Source organism: Pteropus vampyrus, unplaced genomic scaffold, assembly GCF_000151845.1.
Source record: "Pteropus vampyrus isolate Shadow unplaced genomic scaffold, Pvam_2.0 Scaffold631, whole genome shotgun sequence".
Classification (NCBI taxonomy): Eukaryota; Metazoa; Chordata; class Mammalia; order Chiroptera; family Pteropodidae; genus Pteropus; species Pteropus vampyrus.
The window spans coordinates 38,869-55,978 of record NW_011889412.1 but is presented as its reverse complement, the minus strand read 5'-3'; the positions used below and the strand labels follow the sequence as shown (position 1 = coordinate 55,978).

General features: G+C 34.9%; 1 protein-coding gene across 3 annotated transcripts; it reads left to right on the top strand.

Moving 5' to 3' along the window:
* Window positions 1-18: 18 nt before the first annotated feature.
* Window positions 19-16,726, top strand: MED6 (mediator complex subunit 6). 3 transcript variants are annotated; one of them, XM_011384825.2, is made up of 8 exons: window positions 19-178; window positions 3,288-3,447; window positions 4,465-4,556; window positions 6,406-6,488; window positions 6,800-6,908; window positions 8,248-8,363; window positions 15,697-15,724; window positions 16,320-16,726. In XM_011384825.2, exons 1-8 carry the CDS (start codon window positions 157-159, stop codon window positions 16,448-16,450), a joined length of 741 nt encoding a protein of 246 aa, XP_011383127.1. In that variant the 5' UTR covers window positions 19-156; the 3' UTR covers window positions 16,451-16,726. The 3 variants fall into 3 exon arrangements, with proteins under 3 accessions (XP_011383127.1, XP_023381571.1, XP_023381572.1); XM_023525803.1 differs by having other exon boundaries at window positions 8,248-8,374; XM_023525804.1 differs by lacking the exons at window positions 15,697-15,724; window positions 16,320-16,726 and adding an exon at window positions 9,579-9,651 and having other exon boundaries at window positions 8,248-8,374.
* Window positions 16,727-17,110: the final 384 nt, after the last annotated feature.

The window sequence follows — 17,110 nt, the reverse complement described above, 5'->3', positions numbered from 1 at the left end:
CCTCCCTTTCCCTGCCGTATCTTCCTGGCCTCGCAGTCTCCTCCCTCTCTGCGTTTCTCCTCCAAGTCCCTAGGGTCTGCAACCCGCTGCTTCCGTTGTCGTAGTACTTACGTTTTCTCTGCGCCGGAAGGAGAACCCGTGCGCGCTTTTGGAATTATGGCCGCCGTGGACATTCGAGGTAATCTGTGCTGTTACCCTTTGTTTCCTCATTTTCTAGGGTCTGATTTGGGGCTTTATAGCTCGCGGGAGCAAGGTTCAGGTTCCTTTGTGGTGTCTCCCAGCCTGTTACGGTTTCTGTGGACGACCCAAGGCTTTCATCTGGCGAAGAGTTGCATAGTTTTCCCCAGTTCCTTAGGAATCTCTTAGAAGCGTCGAAACGAAAGGTTTGGAAAAAGCTCAGGGCTTTGAGCCCTTAAACTGCAGTATTGTTTTACACACATATTTCTTCATGGAGGGGGAATGAAGCAAGATGATTTTGTTCATTTCTTGAGACTTGGCGTGGGGGCTGGCTTATTTTTGACATTGCGCCTTGTGCGTTCCTAGGTATGAATCCCTGAGATTTTCTAATGTTAATTTTGTTTTTGAGTCTATAATTTCTTCCATCGAACATGCAACAATTACTGAGGGCAGGGGTCCTTTCTTTTTCACAGCTGAACTGTAAATGTACTCAAATATTTGTTGAGTCAAGCGAATAAATACGTGGGGACGCATTCCCTTTATTTCTACTTGATCTCGGGCAGCATTAGGCCACACATTCTTTTCTCAGCACAAGTACACATATCCGTTTCAGCGAATTTGAAAAAAAAAAAAAACCCTAGGAATTGTGCTCTGGGAGTCCAATAAATGAATGGAAGAGCGATTAAAAAGTAGCTGAAGCGTGAGAACCTAAACACACCAGGTTCCTCCAGTTTGGGAGGAGGTAGGAAGTTCCTAGGAAAAATTCATTGGAATGAGAGCGCCCGCGTGTATCTACCTTTTACTGTCGTCTCCACAAAACTTCCTACACTTGTATGAAACTCTCGAGGTAGATTTATTTACACTTGAAACTTTGTGGTACTTTTTCTTAAAGGAAGTGTGAATTTTTGTACCTAGTAGCAAACTGAGATTTACCCCTCTCACCCCCAGCAGTTTAAAGGAAAAGGGCTTGCCTCAAAATTTTTTTAACTATAATATGCTCCTAATCATTTCTACGAGGGGTGGTTTTGTTTGTATATACTTGATTTTTTTTTTTTTTACACCTACAGCACCTGGATTTCCTAGGTGGTCTCCCATCCAAGTACTAACCAGGCTCGACCCTGCGTAGCTTACAAGATACATACTTAATTTTTAAAGCAAGGTGTTTTGAGATTCCTTTCTCTATATTAACCAAAGTGGAGTCTAGCACACTTATTACAACTATATCCTCATTTGTAATTAACTCAAAATGTCCAGTGATCTTCAGCATATCTGGATAATGTTTTTACATGTTTATCTTTTTAGAGTTTCAAGTGCCTAATTTCATCACTTGCTTATGGTTAGCTGCATTTGGGTTATGTCAATATGCTCCTTTGCTACTGAATGAAAAAGAAACATTAAGTTCATTGGGCTGGTTTCCAATATTCAGCTTTCATGATGTTTTGCTTTTTATTTAGATTCGTTAGAGTCCTTGCCAAGGCTCTAGGGTGGGAGTGTGTCTGATGTATAGAGGAACAGCGAGGAGGTGGGTACAGCTGAAGCATTAGAGGAGGCAGGAAGGAGATGAGGTCAGAGATAATTGGTGACTTGTTCTTTATCTTCCTATGCATTGTCATTACCTTACACCAAGTCCTCATCACCTCATGCCCATACCTACTGAATATCCATAATTGTTGGCAGGTAGGATCTATACTTAATCATTTATTTGTTTGTGCAAATTACTCCTCTCTCTGGGGAAATGATCTGCAATATAACAGTTTATTGTCAATAGCTTATTATAAAACCACATATACATATACCTTCAACTATGTAAGTGAGAAACAAGCCTAAAATAATCATTCCTAAGAAAGTAAAGAAATGTGTAACAAAGTTGCTTTAAACAAACTACTTTAATAACTGGATTGTAGTGTTTCAAGTTGAGAATAATGACTATCTTTAGTTTCTTTTTATGAGAAAATCTGTCTTTTTCTAAAACTGTTATTTCCTGGCCTGTTACATATTTGTTTATGGCATGATCCATTTATGATGAACCATCTTAATGATCTGTACTGATTATTTGGTCATTAACCTACTTCATTTATTTGTTTCCTCTTTTATAATGCACACAGCACATTTTACCTTTATACAATTATTTTTTCTCATTTGATTCATTCTGCTCGGAATTGCTTGCCACCTTGGATTAGGTCTGACTTTTTCTAAGATGCCAGAAGCAATTACAATATAGGAGAGGTTGAAGTTTTAATTCTTCTTCTTTTAACTAATGTTATATAGTCATTTTGATGTTTATGACTCACACCTAGTGGTATTTAGTACAGTTGGGGGTATGAAACATCATTGCAGCCAGTAACCAATGAAAGCTCAGTAATTAAAGGTATCTAACTCTATTTACCATGTCTATTTTTTTCTTTTTTGCATTTTGAAAAATTTAAGATTTAATCTCTAAAATATGAAATTGTTATTAAGGGCATTCTACTTCACATTTGCCCCTTAACTTTTTCATCATTATTATGTCATCTATAATAATAGCTTCCTAATTTATTTTTCTGTCCCTAATTTGGAGGTCTCAAACTGGTGCCTGTGGATTTGTTTTCTTTGACATGTATGTTTGAAAATATTTGAATTAGTTGCCAACATATAAGGACTCAGGATTTTCGATTTTTTGAAAGACCTCTCTAGAGTTCAAATCCTATCACTTCTCCATCTAATCAAATTATTCTCCGAACATATAATAAATATACTTCTAAATTTTCCTACCTTCATATATGCATTCTCTCTGTTTAGAATTACTTTACGCCTTTATTCTTTAACATGTAGTGCTAAAACCCACTTCCTCCTCACCCCAAGAAAAAAATTATTCCAGTTCCCTCAAGTAAGGTATTCTGCTCCCTCCACTGTGCTCTCATGACACATTTATTTTATACCTTTATTATAGTACTTGTTGAGTTGTCATTGCTTTCTTGTGTACTTGTCTATTCTGTTAGACTGTAAGTATGTAGTTTAGGATCCATGTCATCATTTTTTTCATAGTACCTACAACATTAGATAAATAATAAATGTTTGTTGATTTTTTTTCTCTTTTCTAATCCTTTATCATTTTGTGTTGTTTCCTATAGATAATCTGCTAGGAATCTCTTGGGTTGACAGTTCTTGGATCCCCATTTTGAACAGTGGAAGTGTCCTGGATTACTTTTCAGAAAGGAGTAATCCTTTTTACGACAGGACATGTAATAATGAAGTGGTCAAAATGCAGAGGCTAACATTAGAACACTTAAAGTAAGTTATTGTAAGAAAGTAGCGTCTTTTCCAGCTAGAGATTTTGCAAAAACGATTCTTTCAAGCTGTGGATTGTGAAGTACAGAATAGAAGTTTTGGAAGAACTGGAGTTTTGTTTGGATTTGTAACATATTTGACATGCAAAGGAATAATTATTAGTCACTTGTTACCTAGGAAGCCTTTTCTGTATAACTTCATATATTACTGTCCAATTAAAATATAGCTCTGTGGTTTAGCAATGCAACTGTTATTCTCAACTAGGGAATTATATTTACTGTCACCTCTACATCTAATTTAATATCTTAAACCATAGTCTGGTTTATAGTAGACTTATCTTTGTATGAAAAATAAAGAAAATAAAATTTTAGCCAAACAAATGCAAAGCAAGATTCTTCAGACTTAGGATGCTAAATAGGAATTTATTACTGTTAAAAAGTTTCTGGAACAACTGTGATGTTTATCTGTCAGCTAAACATCACAGGGAATTCACGTAATTAAATTTATGTGGTATTTTAAGTTGCTGTTTTTTAATGAGACAAATATAACTATTAAGACAACTTATTGTTGCTTTTAAACATAATTCGTCAGATCAAAAATGTGTTGGGGCAGGGATAAAGTTTTCGATGTTTTCTAGTTGGATAGAGTATATAATTGACATAATCAAGACATGTATAATCTTCATAAAATATTTTTATATTTTACATATATTTCAAAATCTTCTTGGTCAGGAAGCATCATGGTATTTTGGTTGCCTTTTTTGAAACATGCTCTTTAGTGTACTTTTTGTTATGAATTCATGAATTTTTGTAAAGAAATTTGTTGTTTAAAAACCAAATCTTTACCTGTAGTCCACCTATCTGGGAAAGTAGCCAGTTAAACAGCCAGTTTTTAATATCAAACACAGGCAGTTTTAATCTTACTTACAATGTTGTTATACATTTATGCAACAATTTGAATGTTCTACCGAATTGTTTATAGGGTTCTCATAGATCTCTGGATGTCTGTGTTTGTTTTCAGTCAGATGGTTGGAGTGGAATATATCCTTTTACATGCTCAAGAGCCCATTCTTTTCATCATTCGGAAGCAACAGCGGCAGTCCCCTACCCAAGGTAAAATGTGTAAACTTCAAGCGGTATTTTCTTCTTAGAATACCATGATTTATATACGTTCTTAGCTATATGTTCTTCTTTATTTTTTCTCCTTTGGATTCGGTTCTGTTTTGGGGATCCCCAAGACAACATACATGTTCAGTGCTTTATTAGGAGGTCTCAGCAGACTCCACATATAGTTAATCATGCCTAAGATTTGTTATGGTAACTCTAAGGATACACAGCCAGATCAATAAGGTAAAAGGCCATATCACGTGCGATCTGTAGGAATCCATGTGTAATCTTATACTTTCCCTCCTGCAAGGGGCCATACCAACTACATCCTCCAGCAGTGAAATGCAGCACCATGTATATAAAATGTCTGTCCATATGAGACTGAGTCCAGAATTTTTATTGAGGGCTAACCATGTAGACATCCTCTGCCTGCTAACATTCCAGACTCTTAGAAGGAAATTAGATTTCCATTATAGCCTTCGTTTGTGAAAATTGTCTAGGCAGACTGGTACAGTAGGCATTGCGTTATCACTTAGGAAGCATTTCAAAAGCCAGGTGTTACAAGTCACACACTTGGACATCAGGAGTCTTCCAACACTCCCAAGGACGACTCTGCAAGCACTAACATTGGAATTTGCTATATTGAAACCAATGCTTCCTGTGAGCACAGTTGTTGGGATTCCAGCTGAACCTCAAGCATCTCAAGTAACCTTTCTTCTCATCTTAGTCCACTGAGTCTAATTCTGTTGCAAAATTTATGGTAGATTCAATTGTATCAAACTCAGAGGGTCAGTTAAAAATCCTCATAGACACATTCAACCAAATGTCTCACCTGGGTTATATTGCCAAACGAAAACTTGGTTTAGAAGTCACACTGAAGAGTATAGAATTTAGTTTGATTTTGAATCAGCGTTAGTCACCTATTTCCAGAGATGACCAACTATATATTATCTAATTAAATACTCTCATTAAGACATTTAGTAACAACTTTCACTGTGGTATTGATTCCAGAGAACCGCTTGTTAAAGAAGCTGTAGTTTTAGAATCAAGAATTTCAATTTAGTTTCAAAATCAAAGCTCTAGAGTCTCTGCCCAAAGAAAAAGATAACCTCAGAACAAAGGCAAGACCAGCAGCCATTTTATTCCTTAGGACCCAGGCGGGGCACAGAGGCAAGTTTAGCACATTTGATATCTTCACCCTGAGCCCTAAATCTCTCTTGCTCTAAAGTGTGATTGACTGACAACAGCATTGGATCACTTGGGAACCAATGTTAGAAATGTGCTATCCCTACTAAGTAGGAATCCAATTTTAAGAAGATACTCAGGTGCACATTAAATACTGATTATCATATACATTTCTGTTACGTTAGGATTAGAGACAAGTTCTTTTTAGAAATAACTCTAAGAACAGTTTTTATATTTTATTTTCACATTGAAAACCAGTCAGATTTGCTTCAGCCTCAAAGAGCATGTTTATGTAAAATTAAATTAATGCTGGCAGTGAGCACTTTTTTTTCCCAAATGGGAAAGTGGGTTAAAGTTTGAGAAACAGTGCTCTAGGGCAAAAATTGGCAAACTTTCTGTGATGGTCCGGAGAGTAAATATTTTAGGCTTTATGGGCCTCATAGTCTCTGACAACTACTTAAATAGTGACATAGTAGCCTTAGATAATAATGTGAGTGAATGGGTATGGCTGTTTTTTAATATAACGTTATTTACAAAAACGAATTGCCAGATCCTGTCTTAAGCTTTAAAAAGGGAAAATGTCAATTTTTAGTTGTTCTTTTAATGGAAATCGATTTAGTGGTTTGTGTACATAGCTATATTCATAAATGTTTTTCCCCCCTTGCTTTAGTTATCCCACTGGCTGATTACTATATCATTGCTGGAGTGATCTATCAGGCACCAGACTTGGGATCAGTTATAAACTCTAGAGTGGTAAGTGTCCTCACATTCTTTAAACATTAAAGAAAACTTCCCATTGAGCTATCTGGCTTCCGAGAATCAAACAGGAGCTCCTTTCTCTTGTGTAAGTTGGTATGAAGTGTTGAATATTAGAATGTTTTGAGCATTGGTTACTGTGGGCTAACTCCATATTAAAAGTATATATACCACAGCCCCAGCTATATAGAGATTCAGGTTCTGAAAAGCAGGAAATTACTTTCTTTGGAAATGTAATTTTTTTGTTTTTACTTTGGAAATTTTGGTTGATCTAATGAAAAATTCAGAATTCATTTTCTTTTTACAAGCTTACTGCGGTGCATGGCATTCAGTCAGCTTTTGATGAAGCTATGTCATACTGTCGATATCATCCTTCCAAAGGGTATTGGTGGCACTTTAAAGATCATGAAGAGCAAGGTAGGTTGGACACCTAGACCCGCCTGAAACACTTTTTGGTGCTCCGAGAATGAAGCTCTTTTCTTTAGGAAAATAACTATTGATGATTTCTAGGTGTGTTTTACTTAGGAAGATTCTTCATAGGATGATGATAGTGTCACAGCTACGATTCATATAACTAGATGTGGTAATAATAGCTTTTCCATAGGAACAGTTACAAATTTTAATCTGTTAGGTAAGTGGTAATCTTTAATAATTGGATTCAAGGTTTTTACCTATTTGGAACATACGGAGAAAATCAGTGATGTGGAAGGAGTAATAATGATATTTCTTGCTCAGTTAACTGTCGAGTCATCTTGGAACCTGAATTCTCCCAGTCTTGCAAGTAGGGGAGATGCTCTTAGGGCCTATCTCCAAATTACCAGTCTGTTTTCTGACTTTTCTGTGTTATCATGTGTTGTGATGCCACGTTCTCTAGTTTCCACAGTTGCTAATCAGCTACGTGTTCTACACCATATTTTACCAATAAGAGTACTTCTAGAAATGTGTATAGCAGTATACCTATAGTCTGTATTTTTTCTTGGAAATAGCAACTCAGGATAAATTATTGATGGAAAAATAGCCTTTAAATAGAAATCAGAGCTGTGGAATGAACAGTCTCTTGGATACAGTTATGTTTACTCTTAATAGTAGGTGCAGGCTGCAACATTTGATGTAGGAAAGTTAAATAAACTTCTGAGAGCTCTTTGCTCCTACCCCAATGAAATGTTCCAGACTTATCTGGAACCCTTCTAAAATTTAGAGATAGTTCCCGAATATCTCCCCTCCCAGGGAAAATTCCACGTCATTAATTTCAGAATTTCTCTTGTAAATTATTTTTTGTCTTGATGATTTTCTATTGTTTGGTTTGTCCTGCTTTTCAGTGAATTATAGTCTTCATAATTGAGAATGATAACTTGAGTTTGTGAAAGTTGCCTTTTCCATTTGGACCTACTAGGTTTTGTGGGAAAAGACCATTTAGTTCACTTAAAATATACACAATATAATTTCAAACAAATAGTGTAGATTGTGATTTCGGAATACTTTAGCTTTAAAATTCTTTTGTCTGTCCATGTTTACGTACTAAAAATAAAGTATCTTTAAAAGACATCGGCTTTTTAAATGTTAGAATATTAACTTTACTTAAGGGGGAGCATTAGAACACTTCTGTGTGTATACTGTGTTTAACTTATTTGGGAGATTATCTTTGAACTAGCAGCCATTAAAAATAAGTTTGAGTATATTCATGGTGTACAAAGATTTATAAAACATAATATACCAAACTAGGCAGTGTTTTGATTTGGACTTTATGTTTTAATAGATAAAGTCAAACCTAAAACTAAAAGGAAAGAAGAACCAAGCTCTATTTTCCAGAGGCAACGTGTGGATGCTTTACTCCTAGACCTCAGACAAAAATTTCCACCCAAATTTGTGCAGGTAATGAGAATGTATGTGTTAATTTTGATTTGACACTTTTTCCTGGCATATTTATTTTTAATTGAGAACTTATTCATAACGTGACCTAAAAATATTGATTTTCCTCATTAGTTAAAAAATAATCAGTGTCTCAAAGGAGAGGTTTACAAAGTTTTAATGGAGGAAGTGGGTAAAGGGAATAGAATTAACACTGTTCTGTACTCTTAAGTTTAATTCCTCATTGACTCTTCACAAACTATGAGAACTGCACATAGACAATATTCTTATTCAAAAGGTTGCTGAAAGTGTCATCGATGATAATGAAACTAGAATCTGAAACTTATGCTGTTTTTACTCTATGTGCTCCCTTCCAGCCTGATGTAGTGGATATCTAAGTTATTAAGTGACAGAATAGTTAAAACTTTTGTAACAAAAAGAACAGAACATTTGCGGTAGAGGGTTTAGCATGATAAATGGAGGAGGCAGGAATAATAATAAACAAGAGTTACATCATATTGGTGTTTAAGTTATAAGAATTCCATTGTTATTTGGAGGGGTTCCAAAAGCAATAGCAAATCCACTTGCCATTGTACTGAAATGAGCTTTCGAAGTGACATAGATAGGAGATGGAATATGTGAACACATTATTCTCATGGTTAGTCTCAGTTCTTATGGACCTTTACAGGGCCATGTAACACAAGGTCATATGTACTGTTTTTCTTGTGGGGGGCCTAATTAAGATATTTTAAGGATAGTTCTACATGAAATGAGATTTTTCACACCGAGATGACTTCAGAACAGCCCCCCACCCTACCTCTTCCCTGACTTCACCACGTGGGAGATGTGTGCTATTGGAATGGTGATGTGAAAGGAACAGAGGACAAAGTTGGAATTCAGGACAGGAAAACTAGAGAAATCTCATGATTGCACCTGAAGATGAACCAGTATCTTATGAATAAATGAATTATAGCTTTGTGTAGGGTGATGAGTAACCAAATTGAGTTGTGACATTAAGTGTAAAAAACACATTGGGTTGAAAGACAGTACAGAAAAAATGTAAAATAGCTTATTAATAGTTTTAAAATATTGATTACATGTTGAAATGGTAATATTTCAGATATATTTGGTTAAAAATATAGTAAAATTCATATTTTTTTTGTGACTATGACTACTCAAAAATTTTAAATTACCTATATAATTTGCATTTGTGGCTTACATTATATTTCTTTTGGACAGTGCTAACCTAGAAAATGGGAATAGAGCATGCAAAACCAGGAACATCAAAGAGTGCTAATGAACACATACTCAGAAACCAGAAAGTTCGTAGTTTGTTCTTTTTTTTTTTTTTACCTATTTCCTTGAAGTGTAAAGTTGGATCATTTATTTGAGAACTTTCTTCCTTTTAAACATAGGCATTTACTGCTATAAACTTCCCTCTTAATACTGCTTTTGCTACATCCTGTAAGTTTTGGTATGTTGGATTTTCATTTCTCTCTAGATAATTTCTGATTTCCCTTTTGATTTCTTCTTTGACCCATTGGTAGCTCAGGAATGTTTTATTTAATTTCTATATATGAGTCAGCAGAAGGAAAGATATAATAAAGATTAGGGCAAAAATAAATGAAACTGACTAGAAAAACAATAGAAAAAATCAGTGAAACTAAGAGTTGGTGATTTTTAAAAGATAAAATTGACAGACCTTTAGCTAGACTAGTGAAGAAAAAAAGATTCAAATAGATAAATTAGAAATGAAAGAGAAGGCATTACAACTGATGCCACAGAAACAAAATGATCATAAGAGACGAGATAAATAATAATATGCCAACAAATTGAATAAGCTATGAGAAATTCTTAGAAACATACAACCTACCAAGACTAAGTCATGAAGAAATAGAAAATCAGAACAGACTGGAAACAAATGAGATTGAATCAGTAATCACAAACCTCCCAACAAACACAAGTCTAGGACCAGATAATTTCACAGGTGAATTCTACCAAATGTTTAAAGAGAATTAACACCAATCCTTCTCAGACTCTTCCAAAAAACTGAAGAGGAGGGAACACTTCCAAATTCATTTTATGAGGCTAGCATTACTCTGGTACCAAAGACAAAGACACTACAAGAAAAGAAAACTATAGTCCAGTATTCCTGTTGAATGTAGATGTAAAAATTCTTAGTGAAATACTAGCAAACCAAATCCAACAGCACATTAAGAGGATCACACACAATGATCAAGTGGGACTTATCCCTAGGATGCAAGGATGGTTCAGTATACTAAAATAAATCAATATGATACTCTATGTTATCAACAAAGGATGACAATAATGTAATCATTTCAGATACAGAAAAAGCATTTGACAAAATTCAATACCTTTTTATGATAAAAATGCTCAACAAACTAGGTATAAAAGGAATGTACCTCTACGTAATAAAGTCCATATGTGACAAGCCCACAGCTAATGTACTCAGTGGTGAAAACAAAGCTTTTCCTCTAAGATCAGAAAAAGACGGGCACTTACTCCCCACACTTCTTTCCAACATCATACTGGAAGTCTTAGCCAGAGAAATTAGGCAAGAAAAGAAGTAAAAGGCATCTAAATAGGAAAAGAAGTAAAATTTTCTCTGTTTCCAGATGACATGATCTTATACATAGCAAACCTTAAAGACTCCACTAAGACTGCTAGAACTAATCAATGAATTCAGTAAAGTTGCAGGATACAAAATCACTCAAAAATCAGTTGCATTTCTATACGTTAACACTGAACTGTTTGAATAGAGTATTAAGAAAACAATCTCATTTACAAAAGCATCAAAAAACCCCTTAGGGATAAACTTTTTGTTTCTGGCTTTATTGAGATATAATTGGCATGTATTAGGTAACTTTAAGGTGTACAGTGTGTTGATGTGATACACTTAATCTATTGCAAAATGATTATTACCGTAGTGTTGGCTAACACTTCCATCATGTCATGTAATTACTATTTTTTTTTTTTGTGGTGAGATCACAAGATTTATTTGCTTAGCATCTTTCAAGTATATAAGACAGTATTATTAATTATAATCACCATGTACATTAGATCTTCAGAACTTACTCATAACTGGAAATTTGTACCCTTTGACTAACATCTCCGCATTTCTCCACCACCCCCTCCATCCAGCCACTGATAACTACCACTTTACTCTCTATATAAGTGGGCCTTTTTAGATTTCACATATTAGTGATATATTATTTGTCTTTCTCTGTCTATTTCATTTAGCATTATGCCTTCAAAGTTCATTTCAATTTTTTTTTTTTTTTGCAAATTGTAGGATTTCTTCTTTCTCATGTCTGAATACTATTTCATTATGTGTATATATAGATATAGATATATATTATATTACATCTTTATTAATCTTTAAAAAAAATTTAATTATTAGTTTCAGGTTTACAGTACATCGGTTAGACATTTATGTAGTTTATAAAAAAAAGGTTCCCTTAATTGCTTGCTCTCTCCTCTGGCTCTCCACCTAGCTATTACATTAATGCTAACTGCATTCCCTACACTGTGCTCCCCATCCCCATGACCATCTATCAACTACTAATTTGTACTTTTTTAACCCTTCACCCTTTTCTCCCAGTCTCCTCTGGCCATCACCATATTGTCCTCTATAATTGTGAGTCTGTTTTTTATTAGTTCCTTTTATTCCTTAGATTCCGCATATAAGTGAAATCATATGGTATTTATCTTTCTCTGACTTACTTCACTCAGCATAATAACCTCTAGATCTATCCATGTCATTGTGAATGGTAGGATTACATAAAGTATCTAAACAGTCAAACTTAAGGATGCAGAAAATATGGTGGTTGACAGAGGATGAAGGAAGAGGGGAAATAGGAAGTTGTTAAATGGATATAAAGTTACAGTCGCACAATATAAATAAGTTCTAGAGATGATGCCTATAGTACCAAAATGGTATTGTACTTAAAAACTTGGTAAGAGGGTAGATCTCATGTTGAATGTTCTTAGCGCACACAGAAAAAAAACTAAAGGAACATAAGGAATCTTTCGGTGGCGATTTATGTTTATTACTTTGATTGTGGTGATGATACCACAGGTTTAAGTATATGTCCAAACTCCTCAAATTGAATACATTAAATATACATTAAATATGTGCAGTTTTTGTATTTTATACCTCAATATACCTGTTAAAAAAAAAAGCAAGCAAATACTCTGAAGGTTTACTCTATGTGTTTTTTGAGGGGGAAGAGTAATGGACTATGAAGCTTAAATGATGGATTAAGGTCAGATTGAGAAGTATCGTATATGCTCTATAAAAGAATTTGTAGTTAATTCTATAGTCCAGTGTTTATTTACTATTTTAAACCTACAACTCCCATAAACATAGGTTTCTAGCTGCATTAAAAGTTATTTGAAGTATCAAAACAGTAGCTATCATCACTAAAGAAAAACCAAAGCAGTGATAATTTTTGCATAAACATACAGAGTATTTATACAAAATACTGAAATATTCTTTACTTCATCTTTTAGATCCTCATCACTGACTAGCTGAGAATTTTTGATAATGGCAGTAGGGACCCAGTAAATGTTTAAAAACAGTTGCAAGGAAGAAATGCAGTTAGTTTGTGTTTTTGGAAGTTAACCAGTAACAGTGTAGAGGATGGTTAGGAAAATATGGTGTTTGGAGTTAGGGGAGTTAGTTTATGGAAAGAGAGAGCATGTCCGACTCTGTAACAGAACTAGGAGAAAGATAGCTTTCTCTAGAACTATTAATAATCTCTTTGTTCCTCCTACCCAAAACATTTTTCTTGAGATCTAGAGAAGAAAATAGATTCTTGGTCTACTTAAAGTCTCCTGTGAACTCCTGTTTACCCACTGTATCTCTCAGAACCATTTGTAGTTCAGGACTTGCTCCAACTTTTCCATTGTATTTAACAGTAGAGCTTCTAGATCCTAGGAATATTGCCCCTGAGGGGGACGTGCAAGAGAATATTGGAGCAGTCCTGCCAACTTTGAGGAGGCTCCTTTTTGCCATAGTTTAATTCTTGTTACCGCTGAAAGTTATACTAATACTGATGATATATGGTGGGAGTGCAGACCCTCAGAGCCTTTTATGATGAAAGTCTTTTCAGTGCTGTTTTCAGAAACTGCTAGAAAACCATAGGATATTACTTTAGCTAGGTTTATCCCATGGTTACTTGATTAAATTTTGTTAGAAAGGCAGCCCTCTTCTCTTTCCTCATCTCAAGCCACACAGTTTGTCTGATAGTAGTAACTAGAAAAGATAAGACAGTGTACATTGGGTAAATGATGACATTATTCCAATGTCCAGACATAGTCCAGTGTCCAGTGTAGTTCAAATGGGTCGGTGCTAGCAGTATAAGAATTCCCCCTCTTAGTTTCTCACTTCCTCAATGTCCAGCATATATTTCCTTTTTTAAATTAAGAAAAGAATATTTATTCCCTCAGATTACTTTACATGTTTAAATCCTAATATGTTCATAAGATATTATATGGCTGTGTTGGGTGTTTCTCTGACCTTCCCCCATGTTTGGTGATTTGTTTGAAGGACTCACAGGATTTGTTACAGTGACAAAGTAAGGACGTACGGCCGGTTATATGGGGAGAAGGCATAAGTGGAGTCTGGAGGAATCCATGTGCAAGCTTCATTATACTCTCTTTCCCATGAGGGGGTCACACAGAGTACATACTCTTCTCTCAACAATGGAAATGCAGCAACATGTGTGTGAAGTTCATTAGAGACTTGGTGCTTTTGTTTTTTTGGGGAGGGTTATGTAGATACTCTAGCATGTACCAAAATTCTATATTCATTCCCTGAAGGAAAGCGGGTATTCAGCATAGACAACATTGTTTGCACAAATAATCTAGGCGTAGCGAGTCACCATTATCAGTTAGGAATAGTGGGAATCCTTCCGAAATCCAAGTTCCTAGTCACTAGCCAAGGGCCAGCCCTGCAAACTGGCCTTTCTGAAGATAGCAGCCTTAGGTCTTCTATGTTAACCTTTTCTGCACAATGGATAATAATATGGAGCTCAATTTGGTCTTATTAAGTGTAACAGTTCCCAGAACTTGCAGTTGGAGTGAGCTAGTAGGCAGCTGGCAACATGACTCTGGCAGCAGATATTTGATATCAGAAAATTTTGTAGTCTTTAGTTGTAGGGTTAGATAAGAAAGCTTGGGAGGGCATGTAAATTCAGAAAGAAATTCATAAAACAAATGAAGGCATTAACTTTGAGTTAAGAGAACACTGCTGAGATGACAGGGAAGTATATAAAGCTATTTTATATATATGTATATGTGTGTAAATGTATGTATGTAAAGTTATAAGTTTGAAAGTAGATAGTTGGGAGGGAACTTGGGGTATTGACATCCTTTTATTAAACATAGGTGATAGTGTCTTTGGCTGAGGGTGAGGGTTAGGTTGTGAGCTTTGAGTAGGGAAGAGGAGGGGAAAAGTGTTTTAAAGCATTTAACTTAAACAATAGGAAAAGGGAGAAGACAGAGCCCAGTCAAGTCAAAGAACTGCTATACAGAATGAAGGATCTGAGCTTGTTTCTGACTCCTGGTGCCCCCATCATTTTTCCCTGCAGCTTTATTTGTATTATTTTTTTCTTTTTTTTTAATTTAAAAATTCCAATTACAGTTGACATTCAATATTTTATTAATTTCACATAGTGGTTAGACATTTATATAATTTACTAAGTGATCCTCCCTCAATAAATCTAGTATCCACCTGGCAATAAACATAGTTATGACAATATTATTGACTGTATTCCCTATGCTATACTTTATCTCCCCATGACTATTTTGTACCTGGAGTTTGATTTTTAATAGTACACTCATCAGAAGCCTTATGTTCATAGAAAAATACCTCTTTCCTCTTTGTTTCCCATACCTAACTTTAAAAGTTGGAGGGTTCATCCAAACTTCATTTCTACTTTTTTTGTGGCTCATACCTGCTAAGCAAATAAGTGTCTGAAGTCTTAAAAGGTTCCATTTCTCCTTTCCTTTGGGTTCTACTTAGGTGCTTTTTAGTAAATCTTTGTAGCCTGGGCACAGAGGCACAAGACTTTGTAAGTGACCAAGGGTTATTTACAAATAGTTTGACTCTTTTGTTCTAGTTTTAGATTTGTCTTTTCTGGAGCAGGTGAATAAGAACTAGAAAATGATAAATTTGCTTTTTATGTTTCATTGTTCTTCATGAAGTCATTTATAATATAATTTGAATGAAAGTATAATTTTAATAAGAATTATGAAGTCAAGAAGAAAACTTTGCTAACCTGCCCTGTTTTCTTCTACTTCTCCCCCTTCCCTTTTCTTTTTTTAATTGCAGCAAAAGTCTGGAGAAAAGCCTGTCCCAGGTATGGTTCATCTGATATTCTAATTGATCTTGAAAGAAGGCCAAGACAGCCTGTTTAAATTAATAACAATTGTAGTATGTGAGATGAGCTATAGTCAAATGGTCATTTTGTCCTTCCAGAATTCTCTCATTGTAGTGTTACTCCCAACCTTTGAGATCTGCTGAATTGCCAAAAGACGATGCTTTTGTGGTTGTGGTATTAGTATTTAAAAGATGAATTTGAGTGAGAAGAGTAGGTATTGAGGAAGTATGGGAAAGCCAAGATGATTTGAGGTTGTTTTTAGTTCAATGAAAAAGGCCTGTTTCATCATGGGATGGAATAATTATACATCTTATTTATGTATAATGTCTTATTTAAATGTCATGTGTTTTTGTCTAATATCAAAAATTTGCTTGGGTTATGAGGTTTTTACGTTTATAAATGGGTTCTTATACATCTGCCTGGTGAAACAGCTACATTTAGAACTTGAGATAAGGAGTTCTAAATGAATTCAAAAGCATCTGAACCATTCATATTCACTGTTGTGTAAATTGATCTCATCCCTCCATCTTCCTTCCCCTTCAAAAAAAAAATAATATCTACTTTTGATGTGTAGTGGATCAGACAAAGAAAGAGGCAGAACCTATACCAGAAACTGTAAAATCTGAGGAGAAGGAGACCACAAAGAACATCCAACAGACAGTGAGCACTAAAGGCCCTCCCGAGAAACGAATGAGACTTCAGTGAGTATTGGACACGAGAGAAGCTTGCAAGACCTCTTGTCCATTATTATACCTCATTACTGTGACAGGCTCTTGAACTGTAAAATTCTTTGTCACAGCCCTCTCATTTGTATAGAATGTGCTTGTTCTTTAAGAAAGGATATAAGGACGCTCATTCTTTCGATGTGAATATTTTTATGTATCTTTTGTAACTTTTCCTTATTGGACTTGTGCAGCCGCCTCACTCACATGTGTACTGCTATATATGTTTAAAACCAAATAAAGGTATTTGTATAAATTACTTTATTGTGAGTTTACCCCCTTTATTTCTCTCTGAAATATTTCCATATGCACTTTGTAAAAATGAAAGATTAATGTTAAAGTAGTAATTAACTAAACTTTTCTTTTATTAGTTGCATATTCCTCAGTATTAAAATGATGAAGTTACTGACAACTTGAAGGATAAAGAAATGGGAAAAAAAACCTCACCTATACCTTCACCCTACAAATATTATAATGCGTTAAGAATTTTCTTTGTCTTCTTTTTCTGTGAATAGATATTTTAGAAACCAAATTTTGTAATTATTCTGTTCATTTAATTTTACTTTGTCATATTATTATGTCTGTTGTAAGCATTTCTCCATGTTCACTTAGTTTTTACAGATTGTTTATATTTGTGACCGAG